General features: G+C 39.4%; 1 protein-coding gene across 6 annotated transcripts in view; it reads right to left on the bottom strand.

Annotated features, from left to right (window-relative positions):
- Ate1 (arginyltransferase 1) overlaps positions 1-20,156 on the bottom strand; it is a 145,430-nt gene that overhangs the window by 18,179 nt on the left and 107,095 nt on the right. For all 6 annotated transcript variants that reach the window (XM_027929968.2, XM_027929973.2, XM_027929972.2 and 3 more), the window contains one exon: positions 13,271-13,391. In XM_027929968.2, coding sequence (XP_027785769.2) covers positions 13,271-13,391 — 121 coding nt within the window. The remainder of the gene's footprint in view (positions 1-13,270; positions 13,392-20,156) is intronic.

Below are 20,156 nucleotides of genomic sequence, written 5' to 3'. Positions count from 1 at the left end.
ATTTTTAGTGATTCTGAGAATATGACAATGCAGGATTCCATCAAGTTCGATGCTCTTTAGAGTGAGATGGGAATGATGACACATCTGAAAAGCTAAAGACATGCACATGCCAGTCAAGACAGAACCCCTTGGGCTTAAGGGATGTAAACTTCACTAGCATTCTGTAAATGCAATAATTAGGCAGGAGAGCACTGGGTAATGACCGTGCCCACCACCCATGGAGATGCAATCGCTGGGGAGGTACCGTGAGAGGCTTCGGTGTGCCTTTCCTCCCAGGAAAACTCAGAATTAAGATGGAAAGTATTTAAAAGAATAAATATATCGCACTGATAATGGTGTCACGGAATCTGAGCAGGTTTTTATGTTCCTGTTTTGTAATATCTGACAGAACTGCGTCTATTAGAACACCAGCAGGTCACTGTCACGACTTCATCTGTCCTAACAACACTGAGTCTTCAGACCACAAAGGGGTAAATCTCTCCATCTAGCTCTCCGAAACCATCACTTTGTGGTTTCCAGGGTAGTAGTCTCCTGTGATTATTGATAGAAGTCTTTTGAAGTACTATATGTTCTTTATGCTATTGTAAGTAAATTTTAAAAATATAGTTTCTAATTGTTTACTGCTAGTATGAAAAAGTACAACTGATTATTACATGTTAACGTAATGCCCTGCAATCTTTCTAAAATCCCCTTATCATTAGTTCTACAACTACTAAGATTTTCTATGTAAGCAATAATGTGACACCAACAGGAAATGTATAATTAAATAATTGGTTTAGAATGCGATTTCAAACAAAGTAAAAATTTAGGTATATTGTGTCCCTAAATTTATAATACTTTGTTAGACATCTGAATCATGAGGGACACTGAATGTTGTTATAAAATAAATTTTAAATGTTTTCTAAAATTCAATTAGCATCTTATAAATGCAATCAAATGTTATTCAAAAGTCCCTTAAAAATAAATGCTAAAATTTGAAAGACTTCTATACTGAAAGTAAGATAATTGTCATTCAAACCTTTAAAAAGAAAAAGAGTTGTTACTTAAACTGATTATCATTTTAATGAACTGAATACTAATTTCTAAAACTAAAGGAAACCTTGGAATCTTTCCTGAAAATAAAAGCCATTCACATGAGTGCCAAAATTCCACAATTAACACTTACACCCACAAATTTGAAAAGTTATGTCTTTAAAAGCTGAGATAAGTCAGTGTCTTTTTTTTCCTTTTTTAAAAATTTGTTCTTTTTAGATATATATGACAGTGGAGTGTATTTTGACATATTATACATACAGAGAGTATAACATATTCTAATTGGGGTCCCATTCTTTTGCTTGTAAATGATGTGGAGTTTCACTGGTGGTGAAAAACCAGTGTCTTTCAAACTGCGGGTTGAGATCTTCAGGTGTACTGTAAAGTCAATTTAGTGAACCAAGAACAGAAAAGAAAAGGGGTACATCATATTTAATGAGGTAAATATTATGAAACTGGTTTCAACTTTATATCTATGCATATATATACATAATACTTGCAGAGATGCACAGTACAAATACTGTGTAGTAGGTAGAGAGCTAAAAATGTATTTCTTTCTGAGGTTGTGGTTAGACAGCCCTATCAATCCAAAATTTTCTTTTTCTAAACAAATAAAATCTGGAGCTGGGGATAAGGCTCAGTGGTGGAATGAGGTCTAGCAAGCATGAGGCCCTGTTCAGTCCCCAGTACTGTACCCACCCCCAAAATTCTAGTATTTATTCTCTATAATATACCAATACAAAGGAGGTGCTTTATTCTATACTTACATTCATTTGGGATTGGTAGCATTAGAGCTATTTGTTCCTTTAGGCTGTGGAAGAAGCAGGACTTTTGACCCACTCTACCACCTTTGACTATAAGGTCCTTGCTTAGCATCTGGATGGCCATCTTAAGCGACAGCCGCCATTTTAAGAAAATTTCGCTTTCCCACCCAAGGGAGTGTCTGAGAAAGGCTCACAACTCCCTCATACCACTCACATTAGGACCTGCCAGGCTCTAATCCCTGGGCCTGCCCCATGAAAGTCCTGAACCCCAAGCCTGTTTTGCCTCTCTCCGTCTATGGAGAGATATGCCTTTATTTGTCAGCTCTGACAAATAAACTCTCATGTGTATCTCTGCCTGGTCTCTGTCTTTCATTTCTCGCTCGCCCATCTCCCGGTTCCTTGCTTTCCTTTCACTGACTTACTAGCAAGGCCTGGCAATCAGCTCTACCTCCAGCCCTTTCCAAGCTACTTCCACACACCTGCTCACATCTCCTACCCCAGATGTCCCTCTTCACCAGCACCGACATCAATGGAAGAGAAAAGGCATTGGGTGAGAAAGTTCTCAGCTACCACACCAGTACTCCTTCTCCCCTTGCACTTCACTTTCCCTCATCCTCCCCGATGGGAAGAACCGTTCTTATTTGAGGCCATCTTCCCATCTGTGCTCTTGGTCTAGACCCCAAGGAACTGATCTCCCCTTCTCTTTATTTTTAACCTTTCCTTCCCCTGACCCACATCAGCTTCTGAAAATGCTCAAACCTTTCCCCTGCTTCCTCCATCAGTTAACCTTTCCAGACAGTGCCTCCAAAACCCAATTTCATGATGGTCCCTTTCTTCAATTCCACTCCATTTTAGGCTACTACTCCACTTCCACCAAAACTGCAATAGGTCTTTGCCGAGACATTCAACAGCTGCTTCTCTGCACAATCTGTCCTTGATTCTTGAAATGCTTCCTGTGGCTTTCTTGACCCCACACTCAGCTCTTTTTACCTCCCTGGCCCCTAATTTGGCTCTTCTTCATCCACTCAACCTTCCCCGCTGGGCTTCCCCAGGTCTTGCTCTGCTCCCATTCACTCTTAAGGCCCCTACTCAAGTGCCAAAGCCCCCCAAGATCTGTGTCTCCTTCCTGGCTCTTTCACTGGAGTTTCAGACCAACATGTCCAACTGCCTCCACACCTGCTGGGGTCTCACCCACGGTGACGTCCACAGTGGACTTGCTCTTCTTCTCTACTCTGCCAAACCTGCCCTCCTCCCCTGTTGCTCACTTTAGAAAAGACGGCACAATCACTGAGTTGGGGTCAGATCCTACGCAACTGCCTCGATAACTCTCCCTGCTCTGTCACTGTCCCTGATTAACCACCAACCCTGTGGATTTCCCTGCCAAGTATCTCTTGCATCCACCCTGTCCCTGCCACCTCCCATCGTCACTGCCCCAGTCCAGACTAAAAACATTTTTGGCTTACGTTATACCATAGGCACCCCTCCCCTAAATGGATTCCCTACCTCTGGTTTTAACAAATTGCCATTTATTCTCCACAAAGTGGAAGAGGAATGACAAACTCGATGTCTTCCAGTGCTTTACACCTTTTCACAGCCTTCCCTTACTTTCAAGAGAAAAACCCACAATCCTTACCCTGATCTGCAAAGCCCTCCATTGTCCCACTGCCCCTCCCCTCCCTCTCCCAGGAGGCTGTGGGCCACCAGGCCTTCTCACCTGCTCTGCCCGCTGCCTGCAGCACTGGCAGTCCCTTCTGTTGCTATTTTAACCTAGGCCACTTCATCCAAGAAGCTTTCCCTGATCTGCACCCCACCCAAATTGGACTGAGGACCCTCCCATGGGGATTGCTTCTTCTGTTTATTTATTTATTTATTTATTTTGACATGATACTGTTAAGTCAGAGGGGGCCTTCTCTTCTCCCTCCCCTTCCTCAGTGGCGATGAGCAGGGACTTTCCACCTGGCTGAGGAGACCCTAAATGGCCAATCAGAAGCTGACATGGCAATGGGACCCCCAACCACCCGGGTTCCACCAGCTGAAGCAATCGCCCTGTCAACAGCCCTGACCAACCCGCAATAGACACGATCCCCCTAAACTCGGCTCCGCCAAACTACTGTCAATAGCTGCAATTTAGATGGCCTCGGCCCTCCTACCTCCAGCTGTCCTTGCCTTTCCCGCACGAGACTGATTCTTATTCCACTTACTACATTTGCTTAATAATTCTGTCTCCTCCACTAGGTTCCCTGAGAGCTGGCATCTCCCATTATAAAATGTAATACTGAGAGAAACAAGCATGCATTGAGCAAATGCTCTCATGAACTCTTCGAATGCCTGTTTCTAACTCTTGGCTGGCTTCTCTCTCAATGCCAGCTTTTTTCTTAGGAGTCCAATACTTCCCTCAGGTTTTCAGTCTTTATCCACTGGCCTCAGGCACTTGCTAAACCAGTCTGCACTTTTTAGGTCTTAGACGCCTCTTGGGCATTGCCATTCCTCCCTTGGCCTCACCTCTGACTCACACCCAACGCTGCTGTGCAGATCTGTGGAGGACAGGCAAGGGCAGCCTCTCTCGCTTCCTGCCGCTCTGAGGCAGCAGCTGTACACATGCAGGAGCCTGCTCTGCATTTGTGCACAGGCACAATGAAGGTGCAGAGGTGTTAATACCCAGTGGACAACCACCAGCCAGTGGAAAGCAGACACCAGCAGACAAGCACTCTTCCCGGGTCCCTCATGCAGCCTGTTCTGAGGTGTGCACCACAAGGGGTCTCAGAAGGTTTGAGCTCCAGTTCTTAGAGTGGTGGCCGCACAGTGACACATCCTGCTGTTGTCCTTTCCTCCTTTCCTGTTTCTCTCCAGCTATTTCCTCCTCCTTTTCCTTGGGACTATTTCCCCAATAAATTACCTGAATGCAAACCAACATTTGAGGATTTGCTTTTATAAAGGAACTAGGTTAAGACAGGCTCTTTAACACTAAAAGTATTCAGAATTTTATTTTGATTTTTATTTTTACAGGGGTTAGTAAAGTGAATAAATTATTTCCCTACTGTCAACAAACCCTTCCTTCCTATTTTCAGACAGCTTTCTTTTTTTTTCTTTTGGTGGTGCTGGGGGTTGAACCCGGGGCCTTGTGCATGTGAGGCAAGCACTCTACCAACTGAGCTTTACCCCCCAGCCAACCCTCAGATTTCATTTTATAATCAGTGAATGGTCCACAGAAACATAAATTAATCTAATTTAGGCTTGGAAAATATATTTCTTATAAGAACAGGAATTTTACCCCTGATGTTGTATTTACATTAAAAACATTTTGCTAGCATCACATAAAAGAATATTCATAAAATAAACAGACTTTCTCATACCTTCATGTTAAAGCTTGTTTATTTTTCTGAAAACAGACTAAATCTTAACATCCACAGAAGATAATCGAAACAGTTTTAAAATACATTGCAGAAAACCGTGGAGATTCCACTCTTATACTGAAGTTGTGTGTGAATGAGTCAAGAACCCTGTGGGTTGCTGGTCTGTATCTGGGTCAACTCTTCCACCCCCAGGAGACACTGTGGTGAACATCTAGCAATGCAGATTCCATCAAGCACCAAGGCCTTTCAGAATTTGTCTCAACCTAACGTTTCATGTTTTGTTACTATAAAGCCACAGTTACACTGAGAACATTTATAAGTTACAAGGTAGGAAAATGTTCAAATAGCTGCAGATTATTTTGGACTGATGAAAAGATTCACGATATCCTGGGGTACTGTCTTTTGTCTCCTTCTTTATTTAATGTTTAATTACTCCAGTTATCAGAGATGGCAGAATTTATAAGCTCAGAAAAATTTTAAATTCTCTACTTTTGTCGATGTCTCATAAAATCAAAACATTAAAAAAAACACTTCATATTTTTTATTATAGGATAAATGGGGATTATTAATATTTACAAAATTTTAATATTTTCTGGGTACTAGAAAAATTTTTACTGCCATTAACAAATAATATCCTTGTGAGGTAGTTACAGACCTTCTCAAAAAGTTTAAAAAAATCTAGATGAAACTATTATAAGCACTTTTTATCATTATCAATAATAGTAATCTTATTTTTATGTAAAAGTATCTGAAACAAACATCCTAAGGCTCAGATACTTCAATGTACACTCCACCTATAACATTTGAAGCTCAGAATCCAGACGTCATAAAGCTCCCTAATGTGCAAAGTGCCCCCAGCATTCCAGAGTCCTGCAGGCATCACAGGAAAGACTAAGGCACTCTTGTTTACACACCTTGGCATCTCTAGAAACCCGCCTGCATCTTACAACTGACAGGTCCTAGTCTAATTGGCAGCCCTCTTTCTTAGGGGCAGGTAAAATACTGGACTAAAGAAGAAGATGTCTTAAATTCAATAAACTATCATAGTTCAGCCAGCATTTAGACAGTGGATGGCTGGGGCTCTATTCTTCAGCCAGCATTTCTGGACAACTCACTCATCATATAAAACATGTGAATTTCTCAAACAAACAAAAGAAAGCAGCACTATAAGGTGCCACACAGCAGAACCAGGTAGGAACCAACATTTATAGACATGTTCAAAGTATCACAGTATTTTTGAGCTATCTGAATGATAATGAAAGGATTTTTATTATTTATTGCAGGATTACTTAAGTACAATTACAAACTGGGTGACTGTAAAAGGAATTGCTCTTTTGAATTTTTAAAAATCTATTCCACAAGGAAAGAGAAAGGGATCAGAGAAATATTTTGTTAGTAGCTCAATGGAAATTTTAAGTCTGCATTTCAAGAAACATTTCAGCCTATCACTGCCCAGGCTCTAACAAGCTTCAGTTGCTGGCCTGCTGCTCATGCATGGCTTACTGAGCAAAGGCTGGCTGGTAAAAATTTTTAAAATAGCATATTTTTAAAATTCTCTGCAAGACTGGTGTTAGAACACTCTTAAAAATAGTCAGTGACAGCTGTTGAAGTTTACCTTAATATGTCTTCATTTTCACATTTTTAAATAAAAAATACAAATAGTAAAATGTTATGACACTAAGTCATTGGTACAAATATTGTAGGAAAGATTTCTGTTGCTGTTCCTTAGTGTCCTCACTAAAAGACAGTGTGAACTAGAGAAATCTAGTGTCTAGTTTTAATATTGAGAGTCACATTAGCACGATCTCTCTTGGCAGGGTGTTGGTTCTAAGACCCCATGGAGACCAAACTCCCTTAAGTCCCTTATATAAAATGGCACAGTATTTGCACATCACCTACGTTCGACTTCTTGTACACTTTAAATCATATCTAGATTATTTAAAACACCTGGTACAATGTAGAGGCTAAGTAAATAGTTGTTAAACTATATCGTTTAGGGAATAATGACAAGAAAGGGTCTCTGTATGTTCAGCACAATTTTCTTTCCTGAATATTTCTGACTCATGGTTGGGTGAATTCATGGATATGGAAAGCTGACTATGTACTAAATTTTGGGCAAGTCAGTATATCTTTGAAAAGGAAATAAAGAATTTTAAAAATATATGAAGAGGGGAGTAAAAAAGAGAGGGGAGTAAACTGAAAAAAAAAAACAAAACAGGATACTATAATATTGTTCACTTTTCATATCAACACACACTCTCAAGATTCACCGAATTTCTAGGATATTTTCTTTCTTTCTTTCTTTTGGATGCCTTTTTTATGTTATGTAGCTACATCCAATCACGTCCATCTTTATAGACAACAAAGAATATGTGTTAAAATATGCAGCAAACAACAGTATTCATTTTGCAATTTTGAGCAGTTCAACTGTGAATGTAAATTTGAAAATAATTTCACCCACTGAAATATAAAAAGAATAACAGTTGACTTCTGCATCTAAAATTATAAGGAAAGATATTGCCCACTTGGTCATTAATTATCACTGAAGCACATTTTTTAGGGACCCTGGGGAGTTTCAGTAAACCTGCTTTCTCACTAGGCATTGTTTCCCAGTGATCCACACAATACTGGCCTGGTCTACTGTTCAGAGGGACCATCAATACAGCATTCAGGAAGTGAGGCAGGCTTGGAGAAACAGGAAGCAAACACAGGCCCCATTGCTTTTGGAGTATGGTTCTTCCACACTGTCAAGGGCAGAGTGGGATGGGCTTTTTATGTGGACAGATGCTAGAAAAAGGACAGATGCAGAAGTACAGAAAAAAACACCAGGGAACAATGCTCTATTCCAAGGGGGAATGGAACAGAGAAAGAAGAAAGGAGAGGCCCCCTTTGAAACAACAGAAAATAACACAGATTGTAGCCTTAGAGCTTCCAGGGATCAAACTAGGAAAAAACTTCTTTATACGGGTTTAAATTTTCAGCAACTGCTGGGGAGAGAGGTAAGGTATCTTAGACGTATCTATTCTGGGAAAACGCATAAGGTACTCAGTCAAAATTATGCACTGTTATTTTTATAATTAAATTATGCACTGTTATTTTTATAATTAAATTTTGAAAGCTTTATTAATAATATATATATGACTTTACTAATAATATATATATGACTTTACTAATAATATATATATATAATATATGACTCCAGTTATATTTAAGACAAATTAGAAAATACCTTGCAAACATTTCAAAGTATGTATAGAAGAGAACAAAATCTAGACAAATCTATGGTAAAATGTATATACTCCTGTAATTATAAGTAGAAACAGAAGTAAAAGTTATTCTATTTAGTCCTACTGAAATGAACACTAAGTACTATACTTATAAAAATCATAGGGTAATAGTTGCATAAAAATTAGCTTTTATCCTGTGATAAAAACAAATTTTAGCAGTAATTGTACAACAAATACTGGGGTGGGGGGTGTCAATGACAAATGTTCTGAGGACAAAGTGAGTAACTTCAGGCAAACCAGGATGGTGTTTGGGAAACAGGAAAGGCTTGGTAATTTTTTTTTTCATATCTGGAACCAAGATTTTGATACCAGTGACAAATGGTACACTGACATACATCACGTGTCAAATCAGGCTCTAAAACCAACTCCAGTGCATACAGGCTGCCCTTCCAACGGTGCTTCTCCATGAAACTGCTATATCAAGGTGCTTTTGTTTGTGAAAGAACAAATTAACAGCCAAGTAGTTTTTACCTCACCAAAAATGTTTTTATCTTATCAAAAGTGAAGTAACTCCAGGTATTAAGTAAAAACAACAAAAGTATGCAGCATGAATTTTGTTTTTTTTTTCCCCCCTAAATACACATGTATACACAGGACAAAAGGACTGGAGAGTATAAAAAATTAATAGTGATTACTGCTGTATCGAGAGACTTTGGTTCATTTTACCTTTCTCTCAAGTAGTTTTATACATTCCTATTAGGGATCCCAGAAAATATTTTTCAAAATATAATTCAAGCAAAAAAGGAAGATATAACTGTGATGTAGAAATTTTAAAATCTAGTCATAATCAACTATCAATTTAAAAAATCAAACACTTAAAAGTCATTTGAGGGGCTGCGGTTGTAGCTCAGTGGTAAAGCACTTGCCCAGCATGTGTAAGGCACTGGGTTCGATCCTCAGCACCACATAAAAATAAATAAATAAAATAAAGGTATTGTGTCTATTTATAACTAAAAAATATAAATAAAAATATATTTTTTAAAAAAGTCATTTGAGAAACTTTTGAACTGCTTTCTTTGGAATAGGTAAAAGTCCTGAACTGAAAATAACACACCTATTTATGAAAGGATGGATTTCTGGGGCTGGGATGTGGCTCAAGCCGTATTGCGCTCGCCTGGCGTGCGTGCGGCCCGGGTTCGATCCTCAGCACCACATACAAACAAAGATGTTGTGTCCGCCGAAAACTAATAAATAAGTATTAAAAATTAAAAAAAAAAAAAAAAAGAAAGGATGGATTTCTTTAGAATTTTTTAAAGTTACTTTAGTTTGTCAACATCCCCTCATTGTATCACAAAGCAATAAATACAAAAGGATTTTGTACTGTCACACAGACTTGGCTGAGTAAATAACCACAGAACCCAAACCTCCCAAAGAGGAAGGTGGTGCCCAGTGGAGGGGGCACGGGCAGGAGCCAGGGAATCTAGAGGCTGACCCCAGCCCAGGAGAGGGAGAGAGTGGGACTCTTTTAAAACTGGCCCCTGAAGCACCTTGAAGCCTCAGTTTGTCTTACAGAGGCCAGTGGTCATTAGCTGTGCCTTTTGCAGAGAACTGAACTAGAGAACAGCTGGGAGATATAAGACATAGTGAAAAAAGTACCATGCCGACCAGCAACAGCACCTTGCGGAGCTCTTGTTGTCTGCGTCAGAGTTTGGTAACAGTAAAACTGGCCCAGAGAAGAGGAGAGCTCCTTACAGGCTGCCATTTAAGCCTCCGATGACCATGTTTCACAGCAGGCACCATACACTCCAGCATGTAGCTGCATTTTAATTTCCTAAAACCACAGGACATGAGTCTGCTTTCAAAAAGTGTCTGGGCTGTGACATTCAATACTGATAAAACTGTACAGTTTCTCTGTTGAAAGTTTCAAAGTCTCAACATATGGAAAGGATCCTTATTTTCTTCGAAGCACTATTCTCAAAGATATTTACTGTGTTTTGTAAATAAATTCTAAACAATGACTGCCATGAGTAATGTAACTTACTAGGTCACAGCAAAAGAACATGCTATGTATTGGGCTCTCAGCAGGGCATCATGTGTTCATGACAAAGAGCAATTTGAGACTTTAGTGAAGTGCTCATTAACACTTATTTTGGAATATAATTTAAAAATCTGTTAAGTTGAGTGAATGTTTACTTGCACACCCACCCAGTGCATGGAAGTTATTCAGTCATACTCTCAACTTTATAAAACAAGGAGAACTTGTGATCTTTTAAATCTCCAAGTATTATATAATAAAAGCAACCTTTAAAACAGATTAAAAAGGAAAGCGGGTAAAACTGTGTCCTAAATCTGGGAGTTAGAAACAAATTTAAGATCAGGATGCTGTTCAGTTGCAAGGAATTTGTAAACTTCACATATGCCTATGCAGTAATTCACCAAGATGGTCAGCACTTTCCCCATGGAGGATCTAGCTCCAACCTGACCTGGAGAAAAGCTGTGGGGGGCTTCTGTGGTTTGTGGGGGGTGGGAGAAGAGTGGGTTCATATATGTTCTTCTCTATAACACTATTGCCTCTGGCTCTGACTCCAAAAATGACTGGAAATTGAATGCTTGTGAGCTATAGATCTGTGTGATCAACGAGGTGTATGTTTATTTAGAATAAACCATCCTATTCTGCTTAGTAATTTAAGGCATAGGAACTTAATAAAAACCTGGTTAAACTATAAAATATAAATATCTGGAAAGCCTGGAGTCAACCCCAATGCCTGGCACATGAGTCAGCAGGGCCCCAGGCCACTCCTCACCAGATCCAGATTCCCTAAGGTATCACACCATGGGTTATGAGTGCTACTCTGGCTTTTGCCGCAGTCTGGCTGGGCACAAAATCACGAGCCACTCAAGCAGGAACAAAGTTTATTTTTTGAAACTGCCGCCAATGTCCGGTACCGCCCGGGAAGATTTTTTCCACCCACGCGGCCTCCTCTCGGACCCGCAGAGAGAGCTCCTCCCCCGGAACTCCCTCCTACTGTACTTCCCCAACCAATGCGAACTCTCCAGGAGTCCTGCAGCCGGCCTAGGTGAACAGCAGGAGTCCAATATCCATATGAATGCAAATCTTAACATAATCATAGCATCTCAATGGCTAGCTGGCGTCACCTTTCGACCAAAAATGCCATGCATCATATACTTGGCTCTTAGCAGGCTTTCATAACAGCTTTTCCAGGAGGCATTTTTTTTGGGGGGGGGGGGGTACGAAAAATACCAATTTGGGGGAAAAAAAATGCACACCTTAGAGCTGAAAGATATCACTGCATTTCCTTCCTTGCCCCTTTGTGTTCCCTTTGATTCTGTCCATTTGCCTCTTCCCCTTGGCCAGGCTGTGCATTTTTTTCCTTCCTTTTAAGATCATGGGTGGCTGGGAGAAAAAAAATGTGTTCTTAAGAAGTATATGTCAATACAAGGGGGACAAACGAATGTCAGTAGAGGGGGCAGAGAGAGAAGAGGGGAGGGGAGGGGAGGGGAGGGGTGATAGTAGAGGATAGGAAAGGCAGCAGAATACAACAGACACTAGTATGGCAATATGTAAATCAATGGATGTGTAACTGATGTGATTCTGCAATCTGTATATGGGGTAAAAATGGGAGCTCATAACCCACTTGAATCAAATTGTGAAATATGATATATCAAGAACTATGTAATGTTTTGAACAGCCAACAATAAAAAATTAAAAAAAAAAAAAAAAAAAAGAAGTATATGTCAGGCAACTCTGTGGTGGATTTATTAGGACTCAGAGCTCAATGAAGCACACATGGCACATCAGCAATGTGGGGAGGACATGCTGTCGATGGAGGCAATCCATTCCAAGAGTACCAACTCATACTGCTTAGCAGAGTCACACTTGAGTGCCCTGGGCATCAGGAAGAGCCCATTTAAAACTGATAGCGGACTCAAGACTAGGAGGAGGTAAGCAGAATCACACATTTTTCCAGAAAGAAGGTACACAGCAAATGAGAGTAAATGCAGACAGAAGCCTGGGTACACATGGGGTGCAGTATTCTAACTTGTGTGACTGCCTCTGAAACAACACTGGTGGGGGTGACTCTCACATGCTGGTCTTAATTTAACCCTCATGATAGCTCAAAGGTAGGTCCTAGACATTAATATTAAGGGTCAGGAATCTGAGGCCAGGGAGATATTTTGTTTTCATGGTGCTAGGGAGGGAACTCAGGGCCTCACAGGTGCCAGGCAAAAGCTCTGCCACAAAGCCACACCCCGGCATTCAGGCAAGTTTCATGCCGTACACCAGGTGGTGGTGAAGACAGGATCTGAACCTAGCCAGTCTAACTCCAGGGCCACCCTTTTAGTATCTGCACATCTAGTACAGACTAACATCCCAGGATAACAACGGGAAGCACACATGGCTGGGGCTGCACTAGGCAGGAGAAGAGGGGACAGGAAAGGAGACACACCAGAGAACAAGAAGTCAAGAAAGTATTGTCACAAAGCCCCACAGCTTGTTTGCTACAGTGACACCATTCTACAGCTCCATCAGGCTAACCAGTCAACATCTTCTCTATACTGTCCACGTAATCAATCTAATGGTAAGCTTTCAAGTACTGTGGTGGCTGCAAGAGAAATGGATAACGATGTCGACCCTCACAGCGTGCAAAAATTCATCCAATGGAAAGCGAGAGCTGTCAGCGGCAAAAATCCCGTTAGCTTTCTGAATTTTTGTGGAACTGTGAGATGTCTGCCCCATCTTACACATGTGTGTACATGTACTCATGTACACTCTTCAGTATGTAAAGCCACCTAATCTCTGGATAGAGCCACAGCCACGCACATGGAATGTGAAAAAGTCAACAACCCCCAGCTAAGGTCGGCCGCAGTGTACCTGCTTCAGGGTCCTGGTTGAAACGGCAGTACTTGGAGTTTTCCAGGGAAGGCAGGCACTGCTCGATGGGAATCCAAACATACGTCTCAGGACACAACAAATCAGAAGGCCTGTACTGACCCTGCAGGGAAGGGAAGAAAAATAGCATAGGCATTACTAATGGCCGCCCCAGAGCAGCAGGAGAGGTCTGAATGGCAAAGTCACAATCAACCGAGGGTCTCAGGGTAGAACACTTGCCTAGCATGTGCAAGGCCCTGGGGTCCCATCCCCAGTATCACAGGAGGGGAAAAAAGCAACCAGAAGCAGCTGCACTGTAGATGCTGCGACCCCTTGAGAACATGCACTTCCGCATCTCGAGCACACACCTGTGACTCTCAGCTCCCTGAGCTGTCTTTTGTGAGGTAGTGGACACTAGAGGACTGTATAGACATTTTCCAAAATGGAAGGAACTTCACTGTCCTTAACCACACATTTTTTAATTTGTAGACTCAGCTGATAATGATATTCATTCTGTTATAATGTATTAAAAATACTTATCTTATCAACATACTTCTATAAATAATCTAAACTAATACATATATAGTAAGAAATTTTTAAAATAATAGACATTTCAGGGAAACACCTATGATAATTCCATGAACTTTCTTGAAAAATTTTATTTTAGAAAAATAATTTGTATATTTATAACTCAATTATGTACCCTAAATCTAAAAACAAAACTATACAATACATGTTTGGGGAAAAATAATCATTCGCTAATGGGTAATATGATAGTTAACAGAAAATGAAGCAAATTATGTGAAAGCATTCATTGAAAAATTTCAGAAATATCAACACTTTATGATCTTTGAGCTTAAATAAAATTTCAAATGTCTCTTCTCTATTAAAATTCAAAATTCATATAGTGATTAAAATCTAGAGTAGTGTTTTTCAAACTATTTTGCTATAACTTACGGAAAGAAATATAAAGTATAAAACTAGAATAAAATGATTTCATACCCAATGCTTATCCATGTTACATTCTATTCTATTTTCATTTTTTAAAAAATGATCCTTTAGAACCACTAAAAGTGTTCCCACAGCAGTAAAGATTGTGAAAATCGCCTCCGCAAAGCCTGAAGGGCTGAAGGGCTCCACATCTCCAACAGCGAGCTGAGTCAGCCCAGAGGCGAGCACCACGCCCCACCACCACTCAGGGCAGTCAGAGGCTAAGCCAGCGGGAGGCTATCCACAGCAGAAGGCGAAACAGAGGCGGGGCCAGGGCTCCAGGACGGAATTTTATTGGAGACTTAAAAGGAATGAGAATAATAACATGGAGATCTGCCAAGCCACAGATAACCAAGGAACAGAAAAGAGCAGGTTGCTAAGGCAATGGAAAGGGAGGCTAGGACCAGATTCTGGAGCCTCAAGTGTGCTTTGGACTAATTTCTTCTAGAAGAAATGGAAGGCTTGCTGGCTGACAGAGTAGGCTTTACTACTACATTTCAACAGGAGCAGGTGCAGAAATTGAGACTCCAGTCTTCGCTTTCCTGGGGTGCTCACCGCCTTGTTGATGCCTTCCCACCCAACAGCAGTTAAGAGCCACCTGAAAGGGTCAGTTTCAGGTGATCTACTCACTTGGTATACTCTTAGAACTCACAACAAGATTACTTAAAAATCAATGCATAATGAAAAAGTATAATAAAGCCAGACACTCCACTGCCTCTCCATCTTATCAAAAACAATCAATTCCATTCCCTTTTGTTATGGTTTGGATATGAGGCGTCCCCCAAAATCTCATGGATGAGAAAATGCAAGAAGGTTCAGGGGGGAATGACTGAGTTGTGAGAGTCTTAACCCAATCAGTGAATTAATCCCTTAAGGGATTAAGTGAGTGGTAACTAGAGGCAGGTGGGGTGTAGCTGGAGGAAGTGGTTAATTGGGAGCATGGCTATGGGGTAATATTTTGTATCTGGAGCTAGAGTCTCTCTCTCTGCTTCTTGATCATCATGGTGAGCTGCTTTCCTCTGCCACCCTCTCCCACCATGATGTTTAGCCTCACATCAAGCTCCGAGAAATGGAGCCAGCCTTCTCTGGACTAAGACCTCTGAAACCGAGAGCCCTCAAATAAACTTTTCCTCCCCTACAGCTGTGTTGGTCAGATCTTTAGTCACAGCAGCGAAAAAGCTGACTAAAACACCTTTCTTATTGAAAGCAACTCCACTCTCCATTGATTCAGAAACAATTTTACTGGGGAGAAGGGACAGTATGAGGTGAAGCTCTCCATAAGATTAAATCTGAAAATATAGACAACAGGAGTTCTAAATCTTTCTTCTTTTCTGATTCAGATCATTTGAAAAGTCTAATGGGAAAAAAAAAAATGCTAAAAGGCTAAAGACATCAAACTTCTAGGGAAAAGAAAGGAGTAAATTTTTTTGACCATGCAATATACAAAGATTTTTTCAGAAGACGGGGAAAAAGAAAAAAAAAAACTGATGAGTTAGACTTCATAAAAATTGCATAGTATTCAAAGAAGTTATAAAGAAAAGAGTCAAGTCAAAGAAGGGAGAAAATTCAAAACAAACAGTAGACAACAGACTCACACCCAGAACTAAGAATTTCAACCAATCAACTTTTTAAATTACTTAAAAACTTTGTCAAAGATATACAAATGCCTAACCAGCTCATGAAAGATGTACAAATCAAAACTATGACAAGTTACGACTGCGGCTCTTACTAAAGTGACTAAAAATTTAAAAGATGGAATAATGAAGGTTTGGGAAGAATTTGGACTACCTAGAACATAGTTATTGCAGGTTTAAAACAGAAGCCATTTGATAAAATATAAATATTCATGTACACACAACATTTGTGAGTGTATCTAGGGTAAATTCTCTGAATTGGTAATTTGGTTAAAGAATTTTACTTTTATCAATGAAAAATGATTTTACATACAAGGTGTGCCATTTTATATCACCACCAGCAATGTTATGTATCCAGGTGCCAATTTCCCCCACATCCTTACCAAGACTGTACACTTCCAAAACTTTTAATCTCTGCCAGTCTGAACAATGGCATTTCACTGGTTTTAATTTGCATTACATTCTTTCCCTAAATGCAAAGAATTTGCCATTCCCAGTTCCATAAAATTAGCCCATTGTGCTGTTAGATTGTTTTTCAATTAATTAAAAAAGATCAGCAATCTTTACATAGTAAAGAAATTAACCCTTACTTTGTAAAATTCATTTTACATATTCCCTAGTTTATATGTCTTTTTATATTATGTGTCATACTCTTTGCCACGTGGAAATTTGACATGTAGTCAATTTTATCATTTTTTAAAAATGGCTTCTGGGTTTTTGCACAATAATTAAAAAGGCTACACTTGTTTAGAGATTTTAAAAAATATACTAGAAAATAATTTTTCTAGTATTTTTATGGTTTCAAAATTTTACATTACATTTATGCTCCATCTGGAATTTATTTTGGTATAGGTTATAGGAAAAAGATCCAACCTAATTTCTTTCAGATGTTTCCTCATCATCATTTTTTGAACAATCTTCATTTCCTTCCCTCGCTTAAAATGCCTCTTTGAGAACTTGCTAAAATTTTGTATGTTGTGAAGTCTTTTCTGGACTTCAATCTAGTCATGTGCCAGTGCCACACAGTTTTATATAGTAAAGCTCTGTCTTATATTTTAATCTCTGGATACATCTAATTGCCTCTCATCACTCTTCCTTTGCAGAATATTCTGGCTCTTTTTGCTTAATTATTATAGGATTTCATATTTGGCCCACATGAGTAAAGAAACAGAAATAAAAATGGAATGGCTTCTTCTTTTTTTTTTTTTTTTTTAAACGGGGAATTGAACCCAGGGGTGTTTAACCACTGAGTCACATCCCCAGCCCTTTTAAATATTTTATTTAGAAACAGGATCTCACTAAGTTGCTTGGGGCCTTCCTAAGTTGCTAAGGCTGGCTTTGAACTTGCAATCTTCCTGCCTCAGCCTCCCGAACCTCTGGGATTATAGACATGTGCCACTGCCCTGGCTGGAATGGCATTCTTGATATAATAATGACAGAATACAAAACAGAATACCAAGAACATCTAGTGAAAAAAAAAAGTGTATCATCTTAAGTTAAAAAAAACGAAGAAACCCCCAAATTGTACAAATGATACCATTTTCTAACTCAAGGTGGGAGTAAATGCTAACTGGCTAACACATGGCAAATATTAGAGGTGGTGGGGGTCAGGCAGGCCTAAACTTGGGAGTCTTGCTGGTTGAAATAGACCCGGTTTCCCTGTAAACATACTCCATGCAGATATGTGGATTTAACAACAGCCACAGGATTTACTGTCAATAGTACTGACAATAAATAATAGCAATGAATACTCAATGAATCCTCACTATTGACAGGCACTAGGTGCTGGTCAGAAAAAGATGGATCAATGCATGCCTCTGGAAAATTCTCAGTCCAATGAAGGGACAGGGCTGTGCCAAGAGGAAGCATAAACAGGAATGTGCAGAGTGTGGCGCATGCCACAATTCAAAGCTCATGTCCTCTGAAGGCAATGTTAGCTCACACAATGAGCAAGACACTGGCTTATCTCACTAAAAGATCATAAATGATAATCATAAATCATTCTGACTTCTGCTCAAGTGATTTCAAATTTTTTGTTAGGCTAAAACATTATTTTCTGCCAAAGTACAAGCTCATTTCAGTACTTCAACTATTCTCCCAAGCCATTAAAGATGCAGAAATTCATAAACTGAACTACTTTAAAATGTATGCTTTCTAAATCAAGCTGGCTGAGGAGTTAAAGGCACAAGTAGAAAGTACACGGGTCTGAAAGCTGCCCTGCTCTGTGTGCTGTAGGCAGATGAGAAATGTCTGTAGGAAGAATGTAATTACCTGTGGATTTGGACATACTTTCCTTTGGTAAGAAAGAAAAATATTTAATCAACCTCTAAGAACATTCATTCAGATTGGAACAGTGAGGTAAAAGATTCTTTCCTACAGTGGTAGCTTTTTGTAAATAAAAATCTAAGTTACCACAGACTTCTGAAGTACTCAAAATTCTGAAAACATGACTGGTCCAACAGGGCTTACTTCCAACTGCGTAGGGAGTTCTTTCAATGTGATGTACAACTTAGAAGATCAGTTCTAGACAACCTCAGAGCCTCCTCACCGCCCACCCCCCAACAAGAACAAAGTGGGCCTTACCTCGGGCAGGTACCATTAAGGGCAGCCTAGTTCAAGATATGTTGCCTGCAAAGTTAAGAGTTAGTTTTAAAAAGTCCTGAAAATAGAAGACAGAACGCCTAATTTTCATTAGTATTTTAAAAAATCGGTAAGAAACAGCCGCACAATTCAAAGCCCTCAAAGGGAACTAACTGGAGCAAATCCTGTGATTTATAACTTCACCAATCTGCCATAACATCTACAACTGTTTATAAACTGTTTGGAACTGGAAAACAGAACAAAAATAAAGAAAACAAACTGACAAAGTGCCTCTATATTATGAGTTGCCAAAGAAGAGTTAATGTTCTACTCAAAGTATGGCTATAGGACCCAATGGCTTCCTCTCTAATGAAAATCACTTACACTATTTGTACTTATACTACATCTCCCCACTAAGAAAAAATTTAAATATGGTTACATAATATCTCAATCAATTTTGCTAAGTTGCACAGAATAAAAGTCTAGGAAATGCCAAAGTTAAATTTAAAACATTGAAAGAAAAAAGCCCAAAGCCCTAGCTGAACAAATTTCCTGCTCTGTTTCTTTTAGAAAAGACTGTGTATCCCGGAAAAGGAGATGGTACAATTTTGGTTTTGGTCAATGGAATGAACAAAGACATTCTTCTCACTTGCATGCTTCAGACCATAATTTGAAAAGCATTACCATATTGATTTAATTTTCTACTCTATAAAACAAATCACAAAATAAATTATGTGGAAAATATCTTACTTTAGCAAAACACAATAGTCTGAATTCAGTCTAAAAACTACATTCATTTTGATAGCCAGACACTAAAAACATCTATCACATCTTATAGAATCACAATAAATACAAGTATCTAAAGAGTTTGTAGAAGACATATGTACATGGAAAGATTTGATTTCAAAATCAGTAATAATTTCAGCAAAGATACTTTAGATGAACATCTTTTACTTCTAATGAAAACAAAGCAAACAACACTTAGAGATTTTCCCCAGTTACAATGTATCTATCTAGTTAAAAATATGAATTTTTCAAAAGCAAAATTATATTAATGATGTGGAGAAAAAATAAAAAATGGTTCTAGCAAACCCTGGCAGTCAATTTTTTTTTGCAATGGTTTTTATAATGTATTTCCTATACAGTAAAAGTCACTTTTTAAAGTACACATTTCAGTCTTTCATTATATTTCAAGGCTGTGCCACCATCATCACTACATAATTACATAACACATTCATCATTCCCCAAAAGCAACCCCACACTCATCCTCAAGTCACTCCCCATTCTAAGGGCCCTTTGCCGGAGTACGGCTGCAGCAATATAACGGGGGGGGGGGGGGGGACAACGAGCAACTTGTGTACGTTGATACAGCAGGAATGGGAGCCGTTTATTGTAGGACAGGAGCGGTATATATACATTCCACACAGCTTATCTAATTAACATAAACTCGATACAGCAGTCAACCAATAAGGAATCTCCACACTTAATGGCTCGCTGGCGTTACTTCACAAACCACTCCCTCTGGCAAAATGCCAGGCGCCATCCTGACTTGTTTACAGACTCTAACACCCTTGATCTATTAGCAATGTATTTCAAAATGGAGTATCTCCTCAAATTGCCATGCTTCCTATTTGAGTCTAAGTAAAGAACAAAGACAGGACACAGCCTATAAGATCCCAGGTGAC

The sequence above is a fragment of the Marmota flaviventris genome, chromosome 4 (assembly GCF_047511675.1).
Source record: "Marmota flaviventris isolate mMarFla1 chromosome 4, mMarFla1.hap1, whole genome shotgun sequence".
NCBI lineage: Eukaryota > Metazoa > Chordata > Mammalia > Rodentia > Sciuridae > Marmota > Marmota flaviventris.
Note: the sequence above shows the minus strand (reverse complement) of the source record. Positions and strands in the feature narration are given on the sequence as shown.